At 51.4% G+C, this 26,521-nt stretch overlaps 1 protein-coding gene across 1 annotated transcript in view; it reads left to right on the top strand.

Annotated features, from left to right (window-relative positions):
- Positions 1-25,640, top strand: part of DNAAF6 (dynein axonemal assembly factor 6) — a 52,699-nt gene extending 27,059 nt beyond the window's left edge. The window contains exon 7 of the mRNA XM_054038760.1: positions 25,419-25,640. Within this exon, the coding sequence (XP_053894735.1) occupies positions 25,419-25,488 (70 nt within the window). The 3' untranslated portion in view covers positions 25,489-25,640. The remainder of the gene's footprint in view (positions 1-25,418) is intronic.
- The last annotated feature ends 881 nt before the right edge of the window (positions 25,641-26,521 follow it).

Here is a 26,521-nt window from a genome sequence, read left to right as displayed (position 1 = left end):
AGAAAATCCACCAATAAGCGCAGGACCCACCAAGATAGAGGAGGAGCTTTGCCACACTGGTGTCAGAAGTGGGATCTTGGGGTGCACAGTGTGGTGGAAGAAGGAGGGTGATTTAAACAAAAAAAACAAAACAAAAAAAAAGGAGAGGGTTTATTTTTTTTCCACCACAATGGATGACGTAGTGCGGGCACTGATACAAGCTACGGCGGCCCAGCAGGAGGCTACCCGTGTCCAGGCAGCCACCCAACAGGAGGCAGTGCGGCTGCAGCAAGAGACTAATTGCCTGTTGATGGACCAGGCTGCTCAAGACCGAGCTATGTTGCGGGAACTGATAAACCAGGTAAAGTCCCTTACAGAGCTGAATCGCGGCCATGATGGGACGCGGCTCATACGGGCCAGCCATTGGCTGCAGAAAATGACATGGGAGGATAATATAGAGGCATACCTTCTGGCCTTTGAGAGGACAGCCCTACGGGAGGCCTGGCCTTGAGATCAGTGGTCTGGCATCCTTGCCCCATTCCTGTGTGGGGAGGTCCAGAAGGCCTACCATGATCTGCCTGAAAAGGCTGCGGCAGACTACCGCCAGCTGAAAGCAGAGATCCTGGCCAGATCTGGAGTAACGACAGCAGTGCGGGCCCAGCAGTATCATGGTTGGAGGTACCAGGAAGACAAAACCCCGCGGTCCCAATTGTATGACCTCATCCATCTCGCACAAAAGTGGTTGCAAACAGAGTCCCGGAGTCCGGAAGAAATACTAGCAGTTCTGGTCATCGACCGATACATCAGGGGACTATCACCAGACCTTCGTGCCTGGGTAAGCCAGAACGAACCCTCCACCTGTGACGAGGTTGTCGCCCTGGTAGAGAGGCGAAGGAGGGCGAGAGAGCTGACCTGACCAGTTAAGGAAGAGGCATTCCGGGTTAAACTAGCAGCACCAAGCCCTAAAGTTCGGGTGACTGGACCACCAGGAGGGCCCAGGTGGAAAAAGAGAGAGGCTGAAGGCCCATTAGAGGCCACAAAGAGTCAGAGCACTCAGGGAGAAGAGGATTGTGATGTTAGACTGCCCAAACCAAGAGACTGGGGAATGCCTAGGGCTCCATACAGATGTTATGCCTGCGGGGAGTGGGGACACATAGCTGCACAGAGTCCCAGTGCTGAGGAGCCTATGCAGTGTAACCTGGGGAACTGGGCAGATCCATGCTCCCTAATCCACCTTGTGGGGGTCCCCACATATGTATACCAGACCAGTGAAACTAAATGGGGTAGGGATTACAGCACTGGTTGATTCGGGGAGTGCTATCACGCTTATCTCAGGAAAGCTCGTGAAGCATAGTCAGCTGCTGCACGCTAAACGTATGGGGATAACATGTGTCCATGGGACAGTTAGTTACTACCCCACCATCCCAGTAAAAGTCGAGATCCAAGGGAACACTACTGAGGTAGCAGCAGGTGTAGTCCCTAAACTCCCATACCCGGTGCTCATAGGGAGGGACTTCCTAGGGTTTGGAAACTTACTCCCAGTAGGGGGATTGGAGAAAGATGGGGACCCTAAAATTGATGAGGCATCCACAGCAGACTGTCAACCCCCAATCTTCTCTGAAATATCCCCAGATTTGTTCTCCACTCCCAGCCAGGGTAGAAAGACAAAAAGGGAAAGAAGGGCAGCTAAGGCCTTGGGAACCCGAATACTGACTCAAAGCCAGAGGGTCGCTCTTGTTGGTAGGCGGACCTGCACAGCTGAAAAGGAGGCCACGCAGGAGGGAGAAGCACCCGAGTCTGACCACCACTCTAATGCTTCTGAACCAGTAGAGGCAACAGAGACTGGGCCCCTAGATCTTGGGCAGATTAGTCCCGGGAGAAGAAATTTTGGACAGGACCAGACAGAAGACCCAAGGTATGACAACATTAGGAAGGAGGTGAGTGAAATAGATGGGGTCCCCGTGGAAGAAAAAACCCAGGGACCAGGACCCTTCTTCATAATGAAGAAGGATCCCTTATACCGGGTTGCACCAGTACAGGGGCAGAAGGTACAGCAGATCCTAGTACCTCAAAAACACCAGAATGCTGTATTAAGTCTTGCTCATAGTCATCTTTTTGGGGGGTATTTGGGGGTAGAGAAGACCCTGGCACGAGTCCTACGATGGTTCTTCTGGCCCGGAGTACATGAAGAAGTGCGGAGGTACTGTGCCTCCTGCCCGGAGTGTTAGCTGCACAATCCCCGTCCCCACTTGAGGGCACCTTTAGTACCCCTTCCCATCATAGAGGTCCCCTTCGAGCGAATAGCCATGGACCTAGTGGGACCCCTGGAGAAGACGGCTCGGGGCCACCAATATATACTTGACTACCCTAGACTTGACAAAGGGGTACTGGCAGATTCCCCTTGCAGAAGATGCAAAGGAAAAGACTGCGTTCTCTACACCAGAGGGTCTTTTTCAATATACTGTCCTCCCTTTTGGACTACATGGGGCCCCTGCTACCTTCCAGCGCCTCATGGACAAGCTATTACGCCCACATAACAGTTATGCTGCTGCCTACTTGGACAATGTGGTCATTCACACCCCAGACTGGGAAACCCACCTGGAGAAGGTGGAGGCAGTCCTCGATACCTTCAGGCGAGCTGGCCTTACAAGCAAACCCTGCCAAGTGCGCTGAAGGGTTTACAGAGGCCAAATATCTTGGCTACATTGTGGGAAAAGGTCTGGTAAAACCCCAAGTGAACAAGTTAGACGCCATCCAAAATTGGCCCCGACCAAGTCGCAAGAAACAAGTCTGGGCGTTCCTAGGTGTGGTGGGGTATTACCGATGATTTATCCCCCACTTTGCCACAAGGGCAAGCCCCCTGACAGACCTAGTGAAAGCCCGTGGACCTGATCTGGTGAGATAGTCTGATGCAGCAGAGGAAGTATTCACAGACCTACAGACTGCCCTCTGCAATAACCCTGTACTGATAGCCTCTGATTTCACCAAGGAATTTATTTAAATTCCTTGGTGAAATCAGGGGCTATACAGATGGATGCATCGGAAGTAGGATTGGGGGCCGTTCTATCACAGATGGTCAGGGAGGAGGAACACCCAATTCTATACCTCAGTCGGAAACTCCTTCCACGGGAACAAAAATATGCAGTGGTGGAGAGAGAATGCCTCACTGTAAAATGGGCCATGGAAACATTGCTCTACTACCTGCTCGGGCGCAGATTTGTCCTTATGACCGACCATGCCCTTCTTCAATGTATGCAGCGGAACAAGGAGAAGAACACAAGGATGACCAGATGGTTCTTATCCCTCCAACCTTTCCAGTTCCGTGTGCAACACAGAGCAGAGAGCCATCATGGCAACGCCGATGGCTTGTCACGTGTACACTGTCTGGCGTCCCAAGCTGCCCAACCCCTTGGCGTTGAGCGGTGGGGAGGGATATGTGACAAACCCAGACCAGTGCAGTACAGGAGTCTGGTCCTATAGGGATCCAGGATGTGGGCGGGCAAAGCCCGCCCACTGCTAAAGGATCGCCCCAGCCTACGGGGGGGTCCACAGGGCCTGGAGACCAAAAAATTACAGGGGACAACTAATAAAAGAACAGGGACAGGAGTGAGGTCAAAAGGTCAAAAGAAGGGAACCAGATGGGGACACTGAGCAGAGAACCCCGGACAGCGCCCACTGCTCCTCGAAGGCGTCAAGGGAGCCAGTGGACGCCGCCCAGAGAAACTCTGCCCGGATACGTGAATGAACGGAGGACCGGAAATAGGCCCCACAGTCACAGGAGACTCCATCGGCCAACCTCCTCTCCCTGGTTTTATAAATGGCCAGTTTTGCTAGGGCCAGGAGGAGGTTGACCAGGAGGTCCTGCGACTTTGTGGGGTGACGGATAGGGAGTGCATAAATAAAAAGGTGAGGGGAAAAGTGCAACCAAAATCGTAACAAAATATCTTTGAGGAGCCGGAATAGGGGCTGCAGCCTGGCGCACTCCAGGTAAACATGCGCCAGGGTTTCCCTCACGCCGCAGAAGGGGCAGGTGTCTGGGATAGGGGTAAACTGCGCCAAGTAGACTCCCGTGCTCACTGCTCCGTGAAGGAGCCGCCAACTTATGTCCCCGGTGGGCTTCGGGATCAGAGTAGAATAAAGCTGGCCCACCGGGGCTCCTCACCCCGTATCGGGGAGGGACGCGAGGGTGAGGACATGAAGAACATGGAGCACGAGCGTGTATAGATGTTTCCTTGGCACGGTCCGGAACAGAACCGGCTGCAGATCGTGCAGCCGGCTCATGGCGAAGGGACGGGGGGAGGGCCGATGAAAAGGTCTGGAGGGCTCGGAGTGGAGGGTGGGCGGGGCATGCCCTCTCGCAGGACCCGGTCGAGATAGTCCTGAGCAGCGGGCGGCAAAGCGGCCCTCACCTCCTGAAGCACATGCCGGGGAGTACGAGGTCTGGAGAGCCCCATACGCTGAGCGAGCATCAGGGGATCCAGCCAGTCTCCTCGGTCGTAGTCCAGGAGGTCTCAGACTTTGGTGACTTCTGCCAGGACCAACCTCTGGCGCACCATGGGGGACTCCGCCACCTGCACACGGAGCTGGGGATTGTGTAGCAGGGGCTCCGCAAGGAGATCTGCCCCCACGGTGGCCGCCACGGACCTGGTCACTGAGAACAGTTTCCAGGTCTGGAGGAGGTTCTGGTAGAAGACCAGCAGCCCGGAGAGGTCTCACGGAAGACCTTTCGGATGGAGACAAAAGAGCTGCCGGTCATATCGGAGCCCTCGGAAGCGGCACAAGAAGGCGTGCGCCAATACGCTCCACACCGGACTACCTGCACCATAAAGGAGCCTCTGCAGGGCCTGGAGGCGGAAGACGTGGACCTGAGCGTGCAAACACTTCAGGCCCTGCCCTCCCTCCTCCAGGGGTAGATGGAGAACCCCCGCAGAGACCCAGTGCAGTCCTGGCCAAAAGAACTCCAGAATCGATGTCCGGAGGTTGGCCAGGAAACCCGGGGCTGGGACCAGGGTGTTGAGCCGGTACCAGAGCATGGACAGGACCAGTTGATTGAGCACCAGTGCTCTCCCTCGAAGGGAGAGACACCGGAGCAGTCCTGTCCATTTCCGGAGCTGCTCCGACACCCTGCCCTCTAAACCTAGCCAGTTCTCCGGTGGAGACGGATGCGTGGCAGAAAGGTAAACGCCGAGATAGAGCAGCGGACCTGCGCTCCACCGGACGGCCTGAAGCGCGGGTGGGAGGGAGCTTGCCTACCACCCGTCCCCTACCACCAGGCCAGAGCTCTTGACCCAGTTGACCCGGGCAGAGGAGGCTGCCGAATAGATGGTCTGGCAAGCCTCCACCCGCACCAAGTCACCCGGGTCCTGGACCACGAGGAGCACGTCGTCGGCGTACACCAACAGGACCAGCCGCAGCTCCGGCTCCTGCAGCACCAACCCTGTCAACCTCCTACGGAGGAGACAGAGGAAGGGCTCGATCGCCAGAGCATACAGCTGGCCCGAGAGGGGGCACCCTTGACGTACTCCTCGCCCGAAGCTGACCAGTTCGGTCCAGGTCCAGTTGAGCCTGACCAAACACTCTGCGGAGGCATACAGCACCTGGAGAAAACCCACAAACTGGGGCCTGAAGCCAAACGCTCGTAGCGTGCCCAGGAGATACCCATGGTCCACCCTGTTGAACGCCTTCTCCTGATCCAGGGACAGGAGGGCGAACGACAGACCATCCCTACACCCGAGTTCCAAAAGGTCCCGGACCAGATACAAGTTGTCGAAGAAGGTGCGGCCCGAGACGGTGTAGGTCTGGTCTGGGTGGATCACGTCCGCCAGCACGGACCCTAGCCGCAGCGAGATGGTCTTTGCTACGACTTTATAGTCCGTGCTGAGGAGTGAGATTGGATGCCAATTCCGTAAATCGCGGAGGTCCCCCTTCTTCGGCAATAAGGCGAGCACAGCTCGCCTGCACGAAAGAGGGAGGACCCCGCTCCGCAAGGCCTCAGCCCAGACGGTGACTAGGTCCGGGCCGAGGACGTCCCAGAACATGCGGTAGAACTCCACGGTCAGCCCGTCCATGCCCGGAGATTTATTGGTGGGCATGCGGCGGAGGGCTTCCGAGAACTCGGCCAGAGAGAGAGGCGACTCTAGCCGGTCCCGGTTGACCGCGCTGACCGTCGGGAGTCTGTCCCAGAGCACTCTGCAAGCGGTAGGGTCGGTCGGATCCGGGGAGAAAAGATGTGCGTAGAAGGCCCTGGCCCTCTCGCACATCTCCACCGGATCTGTGAGGGGGGTGCCATCCTCCGCCAGGAGGCAGGTGACATGCCTCTTGGCCCCCCTCCTTTTCTCCAGGGCGTAGAAGAAGCGGGAGCCGCGATCCATCTCCCGAAGGAGGCGGATGCGGGATTGAACAAAAGCACCCCGGGCCCGATGATCGTCAAAGTCCCGGAGCTCCTCCCACTTCTCCCGGCATGCTCCACAAAGGGATGGATCCTCAGGGCTGGCGGCCAGACGCCTCTCCAGCTCTAAGACCTCCCGTTCCAACTGCTCTATCGCCGCATCCCTCCGTCGGCTGGCGCCCTGGGTGTAGTCACGACAGAAGAGCCGGGCGCGCACCTTTCCTAGGTCCCACCATCGCCGCGCCGAGGGAAAGGCCCGCTGCTGCCCTTGCCAGACCAGCCAGAACTCCTGGAAGGACGCCACGAAGCCCACATCCTCCAGCAAGCTATTGTTAAAGTGCCAATAGGCCGGCCCCGGCCTCTCCGCACATAGAGAGGCCGTCACGGTGGCTAAATGATGATCTGAAAAAGGGGCCGGCCGGATGCTGGAGGAGTGGGCCCGTGAAAGATGGAAGCGTGACAAATAGATGCGGTCCAACCAGGAGTGGCGCGACCGATGGACCTCCACCCGGACAAAAGTGAACGTTGAAACGTCATCCGGGTGGTGGTCGCGCCAGACGTCCACCAGGGAGTGATGTTCAACCATCTCCCGGAGGACGTTCGCGGCGGCCGGGTGCTGCTTGGTCCCCGAGCGGTCCCATTCCTCGAGGGTGGTGTTAAAGTTCCCACCCAGGACCAGGCACTCGCGAGGATCCAAGGTGCCAAGGAAGGTGGACGCCTGCTGATAAAAACGCAACCTTTCCGGGCCTGATGTCGGGGTGTAAACGTTGACAAGATTAATCACAAGCCCCTCCATGCGGACCCAGAGGTGCAGCAGACGGCCCGGCACAGCCTCGGCGAGCCCCAGTACCTCGGGCCGTAGGTTGGGGGAGAACAGGGTCGCCACTCCAGCCGTACGAACTGTGAGGTGGCTAAAGTAGACCCTGTCCCCCCACTCCAGCTGCCAACTAGCTTCAGCGGCCGGATCCGTATGGGTCTCCTGCAGGAAAATCACAGAGTACCCCCCCTCCCGAAGGAAGGAGAGCACCTGGCTCCTGCGGAGACCCATCCTACAGCCCCGGGTGTTCAATGTTGCGAAAACGATCAGTGCCATGAGGAGGGCTGGGGGGATCCTCGCCGGCAGAGACGCCCACGGCCTCCGTCGGGCCGCGCAACAATCTGTGACCTACCCCGTAGGCAATTAAGGAGTCACGGAAGAGGCGGACCCGTTGGTAGACCGCGGCGGCCTGCCTCCCGGTCCTCTTACCCTCCCCCATGAGGGCCCTCGTGGCCCGGAGGATCTGATGGAAATCCCCCCATTGCTGGAGTGCAAGCTGTACCTTGTTGCAGGAGCCATGGACATCCTCAAGGAACTCCCATAGCTCCTCTCTCAGCGTATGGGGGGGTGGGGTTACCGATCTATGGCTATCCCCCAGCGGGGCCCCTGTCACAGCCCCGTGGCCCACCGAGACGGGCAAGCAGGGGGCAGGCCCTTGACGTGGCGTCCAATGGGCTGGCGCCATGTGGCCCGCCTCAGACCCTGGCTCAATGGGGGGCGGCAGAGGGAAAATAGCAGCCCCTGGTGGGTCGGGACAGGGAAAAACAAAGGCCGCTCCTTGGGGGTCATCCTCTGGGATATGAAAGGAGACAGCCCCAGGGGCGGCAATAGCATCATGGGAAGTGGAGGGGACAGGGTCGGTGTCAGGGGCAGGGTCAGAGTCAGGAATAGGGACAGGGGAAGGGGCGATAGTGGGATCGGGGGCCCCAGCAGCCAGGCCACTGGGTGGTGGGGGTGGCACCCCACAAATGGGCTCAGGGGTTTGCCGGGAGGGAGGTGGGCCCTCGGCGATGCCGGACTCATGCTCCAAGGCAGATGGTAAGGCCACGGCATCTGTAGGTGGAGAATCAACGATGGGGCCCCCACCCGGGAAGGAGGTCGGCTGCCCCTCAGCCACGAGGGAGTCCCCTGGTGACTCGGGTCCCGGTTGCATGGCACTGGCCGTCGCCTCAAGAGGCTCGGCGACTGCTAGCGGGGTGCCATCTGCGGCCGGGTTGGTGGAAGAGTCCAGGGGCTCCTTGGAGGCGGGAGCGGAAGCAGTGGGTAAGAGGATGGAACATGGGGAAAGGGGGGCCGAGGCGAGGTCGCTCAGATCAAGGCCCGCTGGCAGAGGGTCGTCCTCCCTCTGGGTAACCGGGGTCAGACCCAGGGCCACGATCTCCTCATAAATGGAAGGGAGATCACCTTCCACCACCCCAGGGCTCTCCCCGCCTGCACCCGAAGCGATATGCAGAACCTGGCTAGGAGACGCCAGCACGAGGACAATTGTGAGGAGGACATGGACACAAACATTCCTGAAAGCACAGGATGTGGCAATTGTGACATCATGGTGGTAGTGGGGCAGGCTGATACAGTGAATTCTGGCCCTGGCAAACAAGCACAGACTGGTGGGACTGCATAGTGTTGCAGGTATGGGATGATTCCCAGTGGCTGCGAAACTTTCACGTGCATAAGGTCACTTTCATGGAACTGCGTGAGTTGCTTTCTCCCACCCTCAAGTGCAGGAATACCAAGATGAGACCTGCCCTGACAGTTGAGAAGTGAGTGGCGATAGCCCTGTGGAAGCTTGCAACCCCTGACTGCTACTGGTCAGTCGGGAATCAATTCGGAGTGTGCAAATCTACTGTGGGGGCTGCTGTGATCCAAGTAGCCAAAGCAATCAGTAATCTTCTGCTAGCAAGGGTAGTGAATCTGGGAAATGTGCAGGTCATAGTGGATGAGTTTACTGCAATGGGGTTCCCTAACTGTGGTGGGGCGAGAGATGAGACACATATCCCTATCTTGGCACCGGACCACCTTGCTAACCAGTACATAAACCGCAAGGGGTACTTCTCAATGGTGCTGCAAGCACTGGTGGATCACAAGGGACGTTTCATTGACATCAACGTGAGATGGCCGGGAAAGGTGCATGACGCTCGCATCTTTAGGAACTCCGGGCTGTTCGAACAGCTGCAAGAAGGGACTTACTTCCCAGGCCAGAAAATTACTGTTGGGGTTGTTGAAATGCCAATAGTTATCCTTGGAGACACAGCCTACCCCTTGCTCCCATGGCTCATGAAGCCATACACAGGCAGCCTGGACAGTAGTAAGGAGGAATTCAACTGTAGGCTGAGCAAGTGCAGAATGGTAGAATGTGCCTTTGGATGTTCAAAAGCTCGCTGGCACTGTTTGCTGACTAGGTTAGACTTCAGCGCAACCAATATTCCCATTTTTATTGCTGCTTGCTGTGTGCTCCATAATATCTGTGAGAGTAAGGGGGAGATGTTTTTAGCAGGGTGAGAGGTTGAGGCAAATTGTCTGGCGGCCAATTTTGAACAGCCAGACCCCAGGGCGATTAGAAGAGCACAGCTAGGTGCACTGCGCATCAGAGAGGCTTTGAAAACCAGTTTCATGACTGGCCAGGTTACAGTGTGACAGTTGTGTGTGTTTCTCCTTGTAGTGGGGCAGCTGCCCCACTCCCTGAGATTATGGGCTGTGGCAGGCCAAGGGGCCTGCGCAGATGCACAGCCAATGAGAGAAGGGCTTACTGGGAGTCAATCAGGGCTCAGGTTGGAGACAGCCAATCAGGGCCAGGCTCAGCCCTATAAAAGACTGCACAGGGTAAGAGCAGTCAATCTGTCCCAGGCCTTTGAGAGGGGAAGGTCTATTGCCAAGCTGGGAGACTAGCACCGTGGACAGCACAGTGCTGGCCAGGCTCAGGGAGCAGAAGGGAGCTCTAGCCTGAGGCCTGCCAGGACCTAGCAGGTGCAAGGGGCCGTAGGGGAAACGGCCCAGGGAAGCAGACAGATGAGGGGAGAGAAGGAGGACAGCGAGGCTGTTACTCTGGGTCCCGACCCAGGGACCCTCTGGCAGAGGGCGGGCCTGGGTCCCCCCCTACCCCACATGCAGTACAACCAGTCATTAGCCGTAGGGAGCGGTTATTACAGGCCACGCCAGATCCCTGACGGGAGGGATTAGACTTTGGGGTGTGCGGTTGACCATGGTGGCTGGAGCGCAGAGACTGCTGATTGACCCGCCATGGAAGGGGGTGTGGAAGCACTGAGGGGCACTGCCGGAGGGCAGTGGTCCCGAAGAGGACGCTGCAAGTTGGTGAGCGACGAGGGCTCAGACATGCCAACTGAGGGTGAGATGACAGATGGGACACCACCAGGAGGGGGCATGCCACTGGACTGAGCTAATTCCCAGAACCACCAGTAGGAGGTGCCATGGTGGTGAGTCCCAATCCTGTTACACTCCTTGATGCAGAACCACCCCCTTTGTTGAATTTACTTCCCTGTAAACCAATCCACCTTGACCACAGCTGGCAAAGGAAATAAAGTCCCTATTGTTTTGAATCAATGCATTCTTTATTTTTAAAAAAGTGAGATCACTGACAAGGTAGCCTGGGTTGGGTCAGGGAGGCAGGAAGGACAAGGCCACATTGCTTATTGTAGCCACACTACAAATCAAAGCTGTTTGAATGAAAGCCTTCTGTTGCTTGGGCCATCCTCTGGAGTGGAGTGGCTGGGTGCCTGGTGCCTCCCCCCCTCATTCTTGGGTGTCTGAATGAGGAGGATATGGAACTTGGTGAGGAGGGCAGGCAGTTATACAATGGATGCAGCGGCGATCTGTGCTCTTGTTGCCTTTCCTGCAGCTCTACCAGATGCCTGATCATGTCAGTTTGCTTCCCCATTAGCCTCAGCATCTCCTCTTGCATGTTCTGAACAAACTCACTGAATGCTTTCCTGGCCTCTGCCACTGAATGCCTCCATGCATTCAGCTGTGCCCTATCCATGCAGGAGGACTGCATGAGCTCTGAAAACATGTTATTGCGAGTATGGTTTGTTTGTTTTTTCACCTTCTAATCTGTGATAACCTCAGGGATGGAGAGAATACAGGGAGCATAGAAACATTTGCACCTGCAGGGGGGATAAAAAGGGAGAGTAAAATTTAAGAAAATATATTTCTAAGAACAAAAGGGAGACTTTCACACTGAATCAAGCAATTCACAGCAGACAGCATATGTGCTTTAGGTACAAGGTTGCATTTTGCCTTTTATATTGAGTGCCTGCCAGTATGGTGACACATCATTAAATGGCTGGGCAACAGAATTTGGTTTCCAGGTAGCCATGGTAAGCCAAAGGGTATGCGGGGTTGGCTTCTAATGCCTTCATAACATGTGGGGTTTCAAACTGCAGCGCCCTCCTTTCCCATAGCAAGCAATGCCGGTTGGGTTTGCCATTTAAAAGGAGGGGGCTGCGGTTTTGGGTTGGATGTGCAGCACACCTCTCCTCCCACCGTGTGGCTATTCTCAGGGATGATCCCTTTTAGCCAAGCGCAAACAGCCCAGCATGAACAGGGTCCTTTTATTGTTCCCTTACAAAAATTCCCCTATTTCAACCAGGTGACCATGAATGATATCACTCTCCTAAGGCTAACACAGAAAGATAGAGACCGAATGTTGCATGAATGCAACCAAAACCCAGGACCATTCGCTGCCATACTTTGTGCTGCAATGATTCCAGACTACTTGCTACTGGCTTGGCGTGGTAAAGTGTCCTACCGTGGAGGATGAAATAAGGCAGCCCTGCCCAGAAACCTTCTGCACAGGCTTTCAGAGTACCTCCAGGAGAGCTTCATGGAGATGTCCCTGGAGGATTCCCGCTCCATCCCCAGACACATTAACAGACTTTTCCAGTAGCTGTATTGGCCACGAATGAATCTCAATTCTTCAGGGCAAATCAAACATTAAACACAATTGCTTTTAACCCCTGTAGTGTAGTTACAAACATGCACCCACCAGAGATGCCTTCTCAGCCTTCAGGGTCTGAGAACCCACCGTGGAAGGGTATTGGCTCCAGGGTGATGAAAAGGTCCTGGGTGCCGGAGAGAACGGATTCTCCGCTTGCCTGCTATGCATTCTCCTCCTCTTCCTCATCCATAAAATCCTCCTCCATGTTGTGTGAGACTCCCCCCCCCCCCCCCCCGTTGCAGGTGTCCACGGACAGTGGTGGGGTACTGGTAGGGTCACCCCCTAGACTGGCATGTAGCTGATCATAGAAGCGGCATGTCTGAGGCTTTGACCTGGAGTGACAGTTTGCCTCCTTTGTCTTGTGGTAGGCTTGCCTGAGCTCCTTAACTTTCACGTGGCACTACTGTGTGTCCCTGGTGTAGCCTCTCTCCACCATGCCCTGTGCGATTTTGGCATATATATTAGCATTTCTTCTTTTTTATCAGAATTCTGCCTGCACAGATTCTTCTCCCCATACAGCAATCAGATCCAGTGTCTCCCGTTCGCTCCATGCTGGAGCTCAATTGTGATTCTGGGGGGGACTGCATGGTCACCTGTGCTGCTGAGCTCACCACGCTGACCAAACAGGAAATAAAATTCAAAAGTTCCTGGGGCTTTTCCTGTGTAGCTGGCTAGTGCATTGGAGTTGAAAGTGCTGTCCAGAGTGGTCACATTGGAGCACTCTGGGTTAGCTCCCGGAGGCCAATACCATCAAATTACACATTGCTGCATCTGCACTACCCCAAATTCGACCCAAGAAGGTAGATTTTAGCGCTACTCCCCTCATCAGGGAGGAGTACAGCAGTTGATTTTAAGAGCCCTCTAGGTTGACAGAACAGGGTTGGTTGTGTAGCCCCATTGCTTATAAAATCGACCTAACGCAGCTAAATTTGACCTAATGTCATAGTGTAGACCAGGGCATAGATTGGTTTGCTCTGATGTTGTAAGCAACTCTCTCCAATGGACTCTGAAAATCTTCCACAGGCATTTACTTTGGAATGAGTTGATCTTATCAATTTCTGTTGTAAATGTACATGACTCTGCTCTGTAAAGGACAGACATAATGTTGGTGTTAAAAATTTGTGGTTTTGTATCAATGTCAGTCATGCTATTTTTCCAAATCTTCTCAAGTTTATGAAAGTTGTTTGCTGCTTTTGATATTTGTTGCTTGACATCTCACTCCATAAATAGGTAAAAGGACTTACTTCTTCTAGAGTTTCTCCATCTGACGGCTGCTTTTGAGACATTGATATATTTTGTCTTCTCCTTGCTCCAACTAAGCAGTGTCCTGTGATTGCAAAAATGGAAGGGAGGCAGTTTGTGATTACATCCTGCTACTCCTAATTCACAAGCATTGACAGGTTGCCCTGCTGCCTTGACTACACATCACATCCTGAATGTATATTATGTACGCTCACTGATTCACTGTTAAACTACACCTCCCAGCTTGAATGATTCCTACTGTATGTCAGACTTTTTTTTCTGCCAGTTCAACTCTGCTCCAAGCCCCTCTCAGCCACAGAGAGTGGATCCAATTCTGAGTTCAGTGGCATTGGTGTAAATAACTTAGAGTTGTTTTAGATCATGCTCAGTGATAGACAGCTCATTCCATCTTCTTTGTGGGCTGCCTCTCTTATTTAATGTGGAATTTCTTTGTAAGTACTTGGATCTTTTGCCCTGTTGTGGCCCTCTCCTGGTCATGTGCTCTCTCCTTTAGTTTGTGTTCTTGGGCCCAAATTTGACAACCGCTTTGCAGGCAAATTTTCCCAGGGAGAAATACTGAGTTAGAATCATAGAATATCAGAGTTGGAAGGGACCTCAAGAGGTCATCTAGTCCAACCCCCTGCTCAAAGCAGGACCAATTCCCAGCTAAATCATCCCAGCCAGGGCTTTGTCAAGCCGGGCCTTAAAAACCTCCAAGGAAGGAGACTCTACCACCTCCCTAGGTAACACATTCCAGTGTTTCACCACCCTCCTAGTGAAATAGTTTTTCCTGATATCCAACCTGGACCTCCCCCACTGCAACTTGAGACCATTGCTCCTTGTTCTGTCATCTGCCACCACTGAGAACAGCCGAGCTCCATCCTCTTTGGAACCCCCCTTCAGGTAGTTGAAGGCTGCTATCAAATCCCCCCTCATTCTTCTCTTCTGGAGACTAAACAATCCCAGTTCTCTCAGCCTCTCCTCATAAGTCATGTGCTCCAGACCCCTAATCATTTTTGTTGCCCTCCGCTGGACTCTTTCCAATTTTTCCACATCCTTCTTGTAGTGTGGGGACCAAAACTGGACACAGTATTCCAGATGAGGCCTCACCAATGTCGAATAAAGGGGAACGATCACGTTCCTCGATCTGCTGGCAATGCCCCTACTTATACAGCCCAAAATGCCGTTAGCCTTCTTGGCAACAAGAGCACACTGTTGACTCATATCCAGCTTCTCGTCTACTGTGACCCCTAGGTCCTTTTCAGCAGAACTGCTACCTAGCCATTCGGTCCCTAGTCTGTAGCAGTGCATGGGATTCTTCCGTCCTAAGTGCAGGACTCTGCACTTGTCCTTGTTGAACCTCATCAGGTTTTTTTCTGCCCAATCCTCTAATTTGTCTAGGTCCCTCTGTATCCGATCCCTACCCTCTAGTGTATCTACCACACCTCCTAGTTTAGTGTCATCTGCAAACTTGCTGAGAGTGCAGTCCACACCATCCTCCAGATCATTAATAAAGATATTAAACAAAACCGGCCCCAGGACCGACCCTTGGGGCACTCCACTTGAAACCGGCTGCCAACTAGACATGGAGCCATTGATCACTACCCGTTGAGCCCGACGATCTAGCCAGCTTTCTATCCACCTTACAGTCCATTCATCCAGCCCATACTTCTTTAATTTGGTGGCAAGAATACTGTGGGAGACAGTATCAAAAGCTTTGCTAAAGTCAAGAAATAACACATCCACTGCTTTCCCCTCATCCACAGAGCCAGTTATCTCATCATAGAAGGCAATTAGGTTAGTCAGGCACGACTTCCCCTTCGTGAATCCATGCTGACTGTTCCTGATCACTTTCCTCTCCTCTAAATGTTTCATAATTGATTCCTTGAGGACCTGCTCCATGATTTTTCCAGGGACTGAGGTGAGGCTGACTGGCCTGTAGTTCCCCGGATCCTCCTTCTTCCCTTTTTTAAAGATGAGCACTACATTAGCCTTTTTCCAGTCATCTGGGACCTCCCCCGATCGCCATGAGTTTTCAAAAATAATGGCTAATGGCTCTGCAATCTCACCCGCCAACTCCTTTAGCACCCTCGGATGCAGCGCATCCGGCCCCATGGACTTGTGCACGTCCAGTTTTTCTAAATAGTCCCGAACCACTTCTTTCTCCACAGAGGGTTGGCCACTTTCTCCCCATGCTGTACTGCCCAGTGCAGCAATCTGGGAGCTGACCTTGTGCGTGAAGACAGAGGCAAAAAAATCATTGAGTACATTAGCTTTTTCCACATCCTCGGTCACTAGGTTGCCTCCCTCATTCAGTAAAGGGCCCACACTTTCCTTGATTTTCTTCTTGTTGCTAACATACCTGAAGAAACCCTTCTTGTTACTCTTAACATCTCTTGCATCTGACAAAAGAGGTGACATTAGCTGCTGCCAGCACAGGGAAGTGAGAGCTATCCAAGTTACTCACACCCACACTTGGCTCCAGTCAAACCTCTCTCTGAGCTGGTTTTGTTAGCTTTCTGATTGTATTTGTGTAGGCAGGGTTGTGTTCAGACCTCTGTCCTCCACTCTTTATAGCCATCCTTAAGGCTTCTCCTCCCTGATCTCAAGAAGCAGGAGTGTAACAAGTTCTGATTTTCCAGGGTTGTCAGGCCATACAAGAAAGTTTCACAACATGAGGCCATTCGGCCAGATCCCAGCTGGTGTAATTTGGTTTCACTCCCTTCAAGTCATGGAGTTAGGTTGATTTACACCAGCTGGCCCTGAGTCTTCACGTCTTGACATGGCTCAGTGTTCTGTTTATTGTGAAGCACTAACAACATGACTGTTGCTGGACAAGGCATAGACAGGAAGTCTGTCTCTGCTCCAAATAGCTCACCTTGTGAGGTCATTTCTACCTGAGCAAAGTGATGGATAAATGCTAGCAGCAATGGCAGCATTTTATACACACTTCGAACTCAGCATAGGTGTAAATGACAACAAGATGCACTGGAGTGTCAGACCCAAAATCTTTAGTGTCTTTACAACATTTTCTGGTACTCAAAGGGAACGAGCTAATCAGAAAATGCCCTGATGGTGCTGAAGGGAGCATTGGCGTTCTGGCAGGCTTTGGGAGGATGTTAACGCCTCATGGAAATGAATCATACTTGGCATATCCCCTTACATCTGTAGATCTCAAAGCACTTTACAGAGAGCCTCGCAAGCAAGTACAAATGATCCTATTAATGTTGGTTATTGGGCAGTAGAATATCCTGGAATGATCTTGTTGCATTTCTCTGACCAGGGCTTTGGGGCAACCAAAATGAAACTAACTCCCAATGAATTGGTCATAGGTTTTACCCAAGAGCTGGGGCAGTTGCCTTGGCTATTTACCTCATAGGCAGCCTAGTAAGATGCATGCTATAAACCTGCTTGCTCTTTAACACTGAATATTAGTGTATTAATTAGGAACTGTGAATAACCTGTGACACAACTGTTTTGAAGGTGACTCTCCAGAGTTTTTAGCACTCTCTCCAGGTCCCCTGTGTGTCCAGGGTATCTTGGGTTTGTTTGTTTTTTAAATTCCCTGCTCTCAGCTTTGGCCACTAAACACCTGCATTTCTGCTGCTGCTGCTGGACAGGTGCTGGCAGGGCCGGCTTTAGCAAGAGCGGGGCCTGATTCCTGGGGGTGGGGCTTGCTGCAAGCCCCGCCCCAAGGAATCAAGCCGCGCTCCGGCCGGGGTCGCCAGGCTTGGGTCCGGCCCAGAGCCGCTCGGTGGCCAGAGCCAAGCCGAGCCGCGCTGCGGGGGCTGGGCCAGGGGGCTGGAGCCGCACCGCGGGGGCTGTGCCGGGCCCGAGCCGGGCTGTGCTACTCTCCTTCTCAGTCACGCAGGACAGGGAAAATAGACTTGCTCCAGCCTCAGAGGGAAAGGACAGTGAGTCTACCAGTTGCCCCCAGCCATCCCAGAGGTCAGCAGTAGGCCAGTAGGGCCTCCCATTGAGAATACACAAGCTGGGGGGGGACCAACATGTGGTGGAGGTTAGGGATGGTTGGCAGGTGGAAAGGTAAGGGAGGGGAGTCTTGTGAGTAGTCCATACATTTGGATAAGCACCAAGTCTTTAGGGGTTTTCCCATCACTGGTTCGATATCTATTTGTACAATATTTATCCATGGTTTGTGTGCGTTGGTACTTTTCATTGCGCTCCCTCCCATTTCAGTCATGGTACAGTTGCCTGGAGCAAAGAGTGTAGGATTGAATGGACTTAATGGGAGAACAGGTCTTTTAGGAGAGCCTGAGCACTGTCTGAGTTCTGAGGGCCTAAAACATAAGATTCTTATAAAACAGCCTAAAATGTACTGCAATGCAAAGCTAACCCTCCAGTGGCAGGGTCTGCCCCCAGAGCTCCAGTGCACCTGGAGAATTATCGTTGCATTTTTCAAATATAGGCCATACATGCCAACAAGCTACATTTTTACTGACATTTGTGGGCATAGCTGCACAAACCCTATTCATGACAATTGTATGGCTAAATCCCAGTCTGCTCACAATGTACTCCTAGATTTGAGCAGTATACAGTGAGCCCTGGTGGAGAGAAGCCATGCCAACTTTCTGTGAGTTACTATCTAAACATGGTGCTTATGCCCTGTCAAAGGGCATGCATGCCTTTTGGCACCCCCTGCTGGCCAAGCATGGCTTTCTAGCATCCTGCCTCATGTTCCCCTTCATAGATTCATAGAATATCAGGGTTGGAAGGGACCTCAGGAGGTCATCTAGTCCAACCCTCTGCTCAAAGCAGGACCAATCCCCAACTAAATCATCCCAGCCAGGGCTTTGTCAAGCCTGATCTTAAAAATCTCTAAGGAAGGAGATTCCACCACCTCCCTAGGTAACCCATTCCAGTGCTTCACCACCCTCCTAGTGAAAGTTTTTCCTAATATCCAACCTAAACGTCCCCCACTGCAACTTGAGACCATTACTCCTTGTTCTGTCATCTGGTACCACTGAGAACAGTCTAGATCCATCCTCTTTGGAACCTCCTTTCAGGTAGTTGAAAGCAACTATCAAATCCCCCCCTCATTCTTCTCTTCCACAGACTAAACAATCCCAGTTCCCTCAGCCTCTCCTCATAAGTCATGTGCTTCAGCCCCCTAATCATTTGTTGCCCTCCGCTGGACTCTTTCCAATTTTTCCACATCGTTCTTGTAGTGTGGGGCCCAAAACTGGACACAGTACTCCAGATGAGGCCTCACCAATATTGAATAGAAGGAAATGATCACATCCCTCAATCTGCTGGCAATGCCCCTACTTATACAGCCCAAAATGCCATTAGCCTTCTTGGCAACAAAGGCACACTGTTGACTCATATCTAGCTTCTTGTCCACTGTAACCCCTAGGTCCTTTTCTGCAGAACTGCTTCCTAGCTACTCGGTCCTTAGTCTGTAGCAGTGCATGGGATTCTTCCATCCTAAGTGCAGGACTCTGCACTTGTCCTTGTTGAACCTCAGACTTCTTTTGGCCCAATCCTCTAATTTGTCTAGGTCCCTCTGTATCCTATCCCTACCCTCCAGCGTATCTACCACTCCTCCCTGTTTAGTGTCATCTGCAAACTTGCTGAGGGTGCAGTCCACGCCATCCTCCAGATCATTAATGAAGATACTGAACAAAACTGGCCCCAGGACCAACCCTTGGGGCACTCCTCTTGATACCAGCTGCCAACTAAACATTCCCAGGAACAATCCACAAAGGCTTGTGTCCAGTAACAAACCTGGTTCTTGGGGACTGGTTTATGAACACTTAATACGCCCAAACAAAAGTCAAACCCAAAGCAAAGTCTTTGCTATCTTTTCCAACGAAGTCTCCTTCTGGGCACAGCCCCATCTCCTTAGGTCTGTCTGGCTCCAAGCTTCCCCACAAGGCACAATTTCTATCCCTCTCAGGCTCTTCCCTCTGCTCACCCTGGGCACATCCATCCCCAGGCCCGTAGTCACTCCCTCTTACAGTCAGGGGGTTGCACACACCTTCGCCTGGGTTTCTGGACTCTCAGCTGCTTCCTCTTCCTGTTTCCCTCTTTATAAGGCCCAGGTGCCTTCACTTAAGCCCATCTGAGCAGCCTATAATCAGTCACAGGTGCACTGGACACCCCCTCTTTTAAAATATACCATGTGACAGTAGGCTGACCAAACAGCAAATGTGAGAAATTTGGGGACATGGGGTGTGGGGGTAATAGGAGCCTATAAAAGAAAAAGACCCCAAAATTGTTACAGTCCCTATAAAATGAGGACATCTGAGTGACAGGCCCCTGTTGCTATGATATCTGAACACACCACAATCTTCAATGCATTTATCCTCACAACACCCCAGTGAGTTCGGGCACTTCCATTATCCACATTTCACAGATGAAGAACAGAGGTGTAGAAAGACTAAGCAACTTGCCCAAGGTCTCAGACAAAGTCTGGCAAAGCAGGAACTTGGACCTAGGTCTCTCAAGTCTGATTAGTGCCTCAACTACTGGAGAATCCTACCTCATCCATCCCCTGTGGCCACTCTTAGTTTCCACTTCCTAGATTCTTACAAGTTTCAGAGTAACAGCCGTGTTAGTCTGTATCCGCAAAAAGAAGAACAGGAGTACTTGTGGCACCTTAGAGACTAACAAATTTATTAGAGCATAGAAGTGGGCTGTAGTCCACGAAAGCTTATGCTCTAATAAATTTGTTAGTCTCTAAGGTGCCACAAGTACTCCTGTTCTTTTTGTAGATTCTTACAGTTTTCAAAAAGAGCGGTAGATTTGTATGCTTTCTGCTGTGTGTGAAATACTGCCTACCAGTCTCTGCCTCCCTATAGAAAGAGGGGTCAGTTACCACAAAGTTTTATATAAAATGACTAAAGTGTATCTAGAAATACTAAACCATCCTAGTAACTATCCACAGAAAGAATCTCGGAGAAATGTGTCAGACAGGGTCAAACACAGGCACAGAGTAGTGCTCTAGTGGTTCGTAGGCTCTTCGCCTACTGTGGTAAGAAAGGAAGGGGGTGACTGGGCCTTGCACCTCCTTCATATAAACCTGGGCCTCCAAACATCCAGTGCCAGCAGTGCTCACGCGAGCCCAACAGGCACAGCTTTCTGGAAGTTCTGGAAGACTGATGTAGGCACCATGAGTGATTCTACAGAGGCAAAAAGAACAAGGAGTACCTGTGGCACCTTAGAAACTAACGAATTTATTTGAGCATAAGCACAGTATGCCAACATTTTTTATGGCTGACTTAGAACAGCGCTTCCTCAGCTCTTGTCCCCTACTCTACTTGCACTTCATTGATGACATCTTCATCATCTGGACCCATGGAAAAGAAGCCCTTGAGGAATTCCACCATGATTTCAACAATTTCCATCCCACCATCAACTTCAGCCTGGACCAGTTCAACAAGAGATCCACTTCCTGGACACTACAGTGCTAATAAGTGATGGTCACATAAACACCACCCTATACTGAAAACCTACTGACTATTATACTTACCTACATGCCTCCAGCTTTCATCTAGGCCACACCACACGATCCATTGTCTACAGCCAAGCTCTAAGATACAACCGCATTTGCTCCAATCCCTCAGACAGAGACAAACACCTATAAGATCTCTATGAAGCATTCTTACAACTACAATACCCACCTGCTGAAGTGAAGAAACAGATTGATAGAGCCAGAAGAGTACCCAGAAGTCACCTACTCCAGACAGGCCCAACAAAGAAAGTAATAGAACACCACTAGCCATCACCTTCAGCCCCCAACTAAAACCTCTCCAGCGCATCATCAGAGATCTACAAGGAAGATCTACAACGTATCCTTAAGGACGATCCCTCACTCTCGCAGATCTTGGGAGACAGGCCAGTCCTCTCTTACAGACAGCGCTCCTGCCTTAAAAGGTTTAAAACAGCCTGGGGAGAGGGCTGTGGCAGGGAAGGAAAAGCTAGGCTGATTGGGGGAAGCAGCCACAGTTGGGGCCACACCCCAATCAGACCCAGCTGGCCCTTATAAGAAGGCTGTGAGCCAGAGGCCCAAGAGGAGTCTCTCTCCAGGCTGGGCGAGAGCAGGGCCTGGTTGCGTGCAGAAAGGGTACTGGGAGTGAAGCAGGGCTGGGGAGAGCCAGAGGAGCAGGGGAGCTCCAGGCTGGTAACTCTCCAGGCTGCAGGGCCTGGTCCAAGGCCCATAGAGATTCTGGGAGGCAGAGGAAGGCAACAGGTCCAAATCCCCTTGCCTGTGATGAGTGGCTTTTACACTGCCTCAGGGAGCGGGGGCTTGATGATAACTGGCAGTAGCCCAGACTGAGGCAAGGTGGCGATTAGAGGGTTGGGCGTTCCCCAGAGGCAGAGTGTGGGGGTATTGCCAGGGGGCAACACCCCAGATAAAAGGGCACCGGGGTCCGGGAGGGACATGGGGTCAGTAGCAGCGGGACACTGGCCTTCAGAGGGCGCTCCGAGGCTGGAAAAGAGCTAATTCCCTAAGATGACCAGCAAGAGGCACCACTGGGTGAGTCTGCGCCCCATTACACCCCCCAACCTGAAGCAAATAATCACCAGCAACCACACAACAAAAACACTAACCCAGAAACCTATCCTTGCAACAAAGCCCATTGCCAACTCTGTCCACATATCTAAGCGGGGGACACCATCATAGGACCTAATCACATCAGCCATGCCATCAGAGGCTCATTCACCTGCACATCTACCAATGTGATATGCCAACATGTGCCAGCAGTGTCCCTCTGCCATGTACATTGGCCAGACCGGACAGTCTCTACGCAAAAGAATAAATGGACACAAATAAGACGTCAAGAATTATAACATTAAAAACTAGTCGGAGAACACTTCAACCTCCCTGGTCACTTGATTACAGACCCCAAAGTCGCAATAGTCCAACAAAAAAACTTAGACTCCAACAAGAAACTGCAGAATTGGAATTACAGTAATTGCAAACTGGACACCATTAAATTAGGCTTGAATAAAGACTGGGAATGGATGGGTCATTACACAAAATAAAACCTATTTCCCCATGCTAATTTTTCCCCCTACTGTTACTCACACCTTCTTGTCAACTGTTGGAAATGGACCATTCTGATTATCACTACAAAAGGTTTTTTCTCCTGCTGATAATAGTCCACCTTTACTGATTACTCTCGTTATAGTTAGTATGGCAACACCCATTTTTTCATGTTCTCCGTGTATATACATCTTCCTACTGTATTTTCCACTGCATGCATCCGATGAAGTGGGTTTTAGCCCATGAAAGCTTATGTTCAAATAAATTTGTTAGTCTCTAAGGTGCCACAAGTACTCATTCTTTTTGCTGATACAGACTAACATGGCTACTGCTCTGAAACCTGTCTACAGAGGCAGTCATCAAAGAAACACAGTTCCTGGTTCGTAACGACTCCATCTTTGCTCTTTCCCCATAACACTCTCAGCCCAGATTTATCACTTATACTTTGGAATCTTCTCCTTCCAGGGCCATTGCCAACTGGAGTTAGTCATCCTTTTGTCTGCCTGTCATCTTGACCCCAGGAAAGCTGCCTGGAATCTATCAAGGGGCTGGCTTCTTTAGCGTCTATAATCCTCCAACATAACTTTCTCTTTCTCTTTATCTTCTTGTTCAAATGGATTTGACATTCATCTAGTGACTCTGAATAGCCAGTCTCCTCTCTCCTGTGGGCCCTTCTTCCTCTTCTCTTTCCACCTCTGTTTCTTCCATTCCCCCTTTCCCTCTGAGCTTTTCATTTCTTCCGTCTCATCCTCTTGTCTCCATGTCCTCGCTCATTTTCCTTCTGATTGCTCTACCACTAGAATGTCCCTTATCAGAGCTTATGGCTACAATAACTGACCTTGACTGGATGTGCTAATGGACTCCTTGTGATCCTGGACACCCCTGAATTCACGTCTGTGATGGGTTAGATCACAGAAACCCTGTTGGGATCTGCCAACTGATGTGCTGAGACTACTTCTGCTCCTGTTTTCCCTGCCAGCTCAGGACTCCAGCACCCTGTTTTGCTGAACCAGACACTTCCGTCTGCTCCAACAAAGACCCCATGCAGGGTCTGAATTTCTTACCCCAAAGCTGCAGGTTTACCTGAAAACAGCTCACAGAAATGTGCTTGTCTTTAGCACTCAGATGCCCAACTCCCAATGGGGTCTGTAGCAGGGTGGTTACCCCACTCCTACCTGAGGGGTTTAAAACAGCCCTAGCAGAGGGCTGGAGCAAAGGGAAAAGCTACTGGGCTGATTGGGGAAGTAGCCACAGCTGGGCCACGCCCCAATCAGGCCCAAGCTGGCCTGTATAAGAAGGCTGGGAGTCAAGAGCTCAGGAGTCTCTCTCTCCTGGGTGGAGCAGGGCTGGGGAAAGGCTGAGGAGCTCCAGCCTGGATAGCCCCAGGTTGCAGCCTAGTAGGAGGCCAAGGGATACTGGGGGTTGCAGAGGGCAGCCCAGGGGTAGGCCAAGGCAGCAGGTCCAAACCCAACGTTACCTGTGAATAGTGGCCTATATTGCAGTCTGCCCCAGGGAGCGGGGGCTACTTGATAACTGGCAGTAGCCTTATTCTGAGGTGAGGTAGGGAGAGTGAGTGGGGGTTCCCTGGGGAGGGGAGACCCTAGTACTGAGGGGTGTACTGCCAGGGGGCAGTACCTCAAATAAAAGGGCACTGGGGTCCAGGAGGGACATGGGGGCTGGAGGACAGGCGGATCACCAGCCCTGGCAGAGGGTGCTCTGAAGCTGGGTCGAAGAGCTAATTCCTGAGATGACCAGCAGGAGGTGCTGCAGGGGTGAGTCTGGACCTTTTACAGGGTCTAAACCCAAATAAATCCATTTTACTCTCTATAAAGCTTATGCAGGGTAAACTCGTAAATTGTTCGCCATCTATAACACTGAGAGATATGCACAATTGTTTGCTCCCCAGGTATTCATACATACCCTGAGCTAATTAATAAATAAAAAGTGATTTTATTAAATACAGAAAGTAGGACTGAAGTGGTTCCAAGTAGTAACAGAACAAAGTAAGTCACCAAGTAAAATAAAATAAAATGCGCAAATCTGTCTAATCAAATTAAATACAGATAATATCACCCTCAGAGATGCTTCAGTAAGTTTCTCCCTCGCCCCCTCCCCCCCCACGACTGGACACCTTCCAGGCCTGGGCACAATTCTTTCCCCTGGTACAGCTCTTGTTCCAGCTTAGGTGGTAGCTAGGGGATTCTTCATGATGGCTCTTCTCTCTCCTTTGTTCTGTTCCACCCCTTTATATATCTTTTTTGCATAAGGCGGGAACCCTTTTTCCCTCTGGGTTCCTCCCCCCCCCCCCCCACTGGAAAAGCACCAGGTTAAAGATGGATTCCAGTTCAGGTGACATAATCACATGTCACTGCAAGACTTCATTACCCACTTGCCAGCACACACACATACAGGAAGAGTCACAGGTAAAAAACAGCCATCTGCAGACAATGGTCCTGGTTAATGGGAGTCACCAAGATTCCAAACCACCATTAATTTGCATATTATGATAGGCCCTCAGTTATATTTCATATTTCTAGTTTTAGATAAGAGTGGTACATTTATACAAATAGGATGACCACACTCTGTAGATTATAAGCTTTGTAATGATACTTTACAAGAGACCTTTTGCACGAAGCATATCCCAGTTACATTATATTCACTTATCATATTTTTATAAAACCATATAGACTACACAACATCCTACACTCTACTGCAATACTATTTGTATAAAATATGCCATGTGTGGGATGATATGAACGCTAATAACATGCTGGGTATTAATAGTGTAAAATGCACATGTTCACCTGATATATGATATGAATTCCCTCTTTGTAATGTTACTAGAACATCTTTAAGAGAAAGACTAGTCTAGATAAAGGTGATAAACAAAGTCTGTTCTAGACAAAGGAATGAGTGAGGGTTTACTCAATGTACATAATAGCCATAAACAAACCTATCAAGCTAAATCAGCAGGTGTTATCTTGAGCCTGAACTCTAGAGACAGAGAATTAACATAGCTCCTGTACCCCAGAGGGACCCAGAAGACTGAATCCCCTGGAGCCTTCCGGCTTGTAAAACAAAGACGTCCCTTTGGAATATGAGGAACAGAGAGAGACTCCACCTTGATTTTTCACCTTAAGGAGCCAAAGAAATTAAGCAATTTGATCTCTGTGATGGGTCCTGGCCAGGAAAGCTGGAAAGGAGACTGGGAGTGAGTGAAACAATCTTCAACAAAGACTGTCTTGTGCTAGATGCGTTTTCACTTTTATTTGCTTGTATCTGTCACTACCTTTATTTTTTTTTACTTGTTATCACTTAATCTATGCTCTTTTTACTATAAACCAATGCAGTGCTGTGTTTGAAGGGAAGGGTGTGTTTACCCCAGTTAAATTAATAAGCTGTGATGTACTGACTCTTTTTTTTTAATAAAGCAGTGAACTTAATATCTTCTATGACTGCACAGAAGATAGGGACAGTGTGTTGCAGAGAAACAGCTTTGAGGGGCTTGGAGACTGGCGTTTGCTCATTGTTACCTGGTAGGCAAGGTCTGGGCAGGGAGAGCTGTGAGGAAGATGGACTGGTGTGGCAGGGAGTTGACACACAGTCTCATCCTCCACAATGCTTACTCTCGCTGAGGCAGAGAGGGAACACAGCGGGTCACAGCTCTAGGTATCCCAGAAGCAGGTGACACTCCCCTCTATCAGCAATACGTGCATTCTGTCTCCCCCACTCAGCTTAATGCGGGGAAAAAGACTATTCTTCCATAGTCCCTGTGTGTATAGTATGTGTGCACATGAGGAGCAGAAATGTACTGCTGGTCAGAACTGAGGTACATTAGCAGAATTGTACTGGAGGCCCAGGACTACATCAGTAGCAGGTGGGGGAAGGGATAGCTCAGTGGTTTGAGCATTGGCCTGCTAAACCCAGGTTGTGAGTTCAATCCTCAAGGGGGCCACTTAGGGATCTGGGGCAAAATCAGTACTTGGTCCTGCTAGTGAAGGCAGAGGGCTGGACTTGATGACCTTTCAGGGTCCCTTCCAGCTCTGAGATAAGTATATCTATATCTAGAAGATGGAGGTGCATAGGGACCATGCAGTTTAGGAGTGAGGGGTACTGGCAGAGCTGGGGGGTGGG

This window comes from Malaclemys terrapin, chromosome 9 (genome assembly GCF_027887155.1).
Source record: "Malaclemys terrapin pileata isolate rMalTer1 chromosome 9, rMalTer1.hap1, whole genome shotgun sequence".
Classification (NCBI taxonomy): Eukaryota; Metazoa; Chordata; order Testudines; family Emydidae; genus Malaclemys; species Malaclemys terrapin.
Note: the sequence above shows the minus strand (reverse complement) of the source record. Positions and strands in the feature narration are given on the sequence as shown.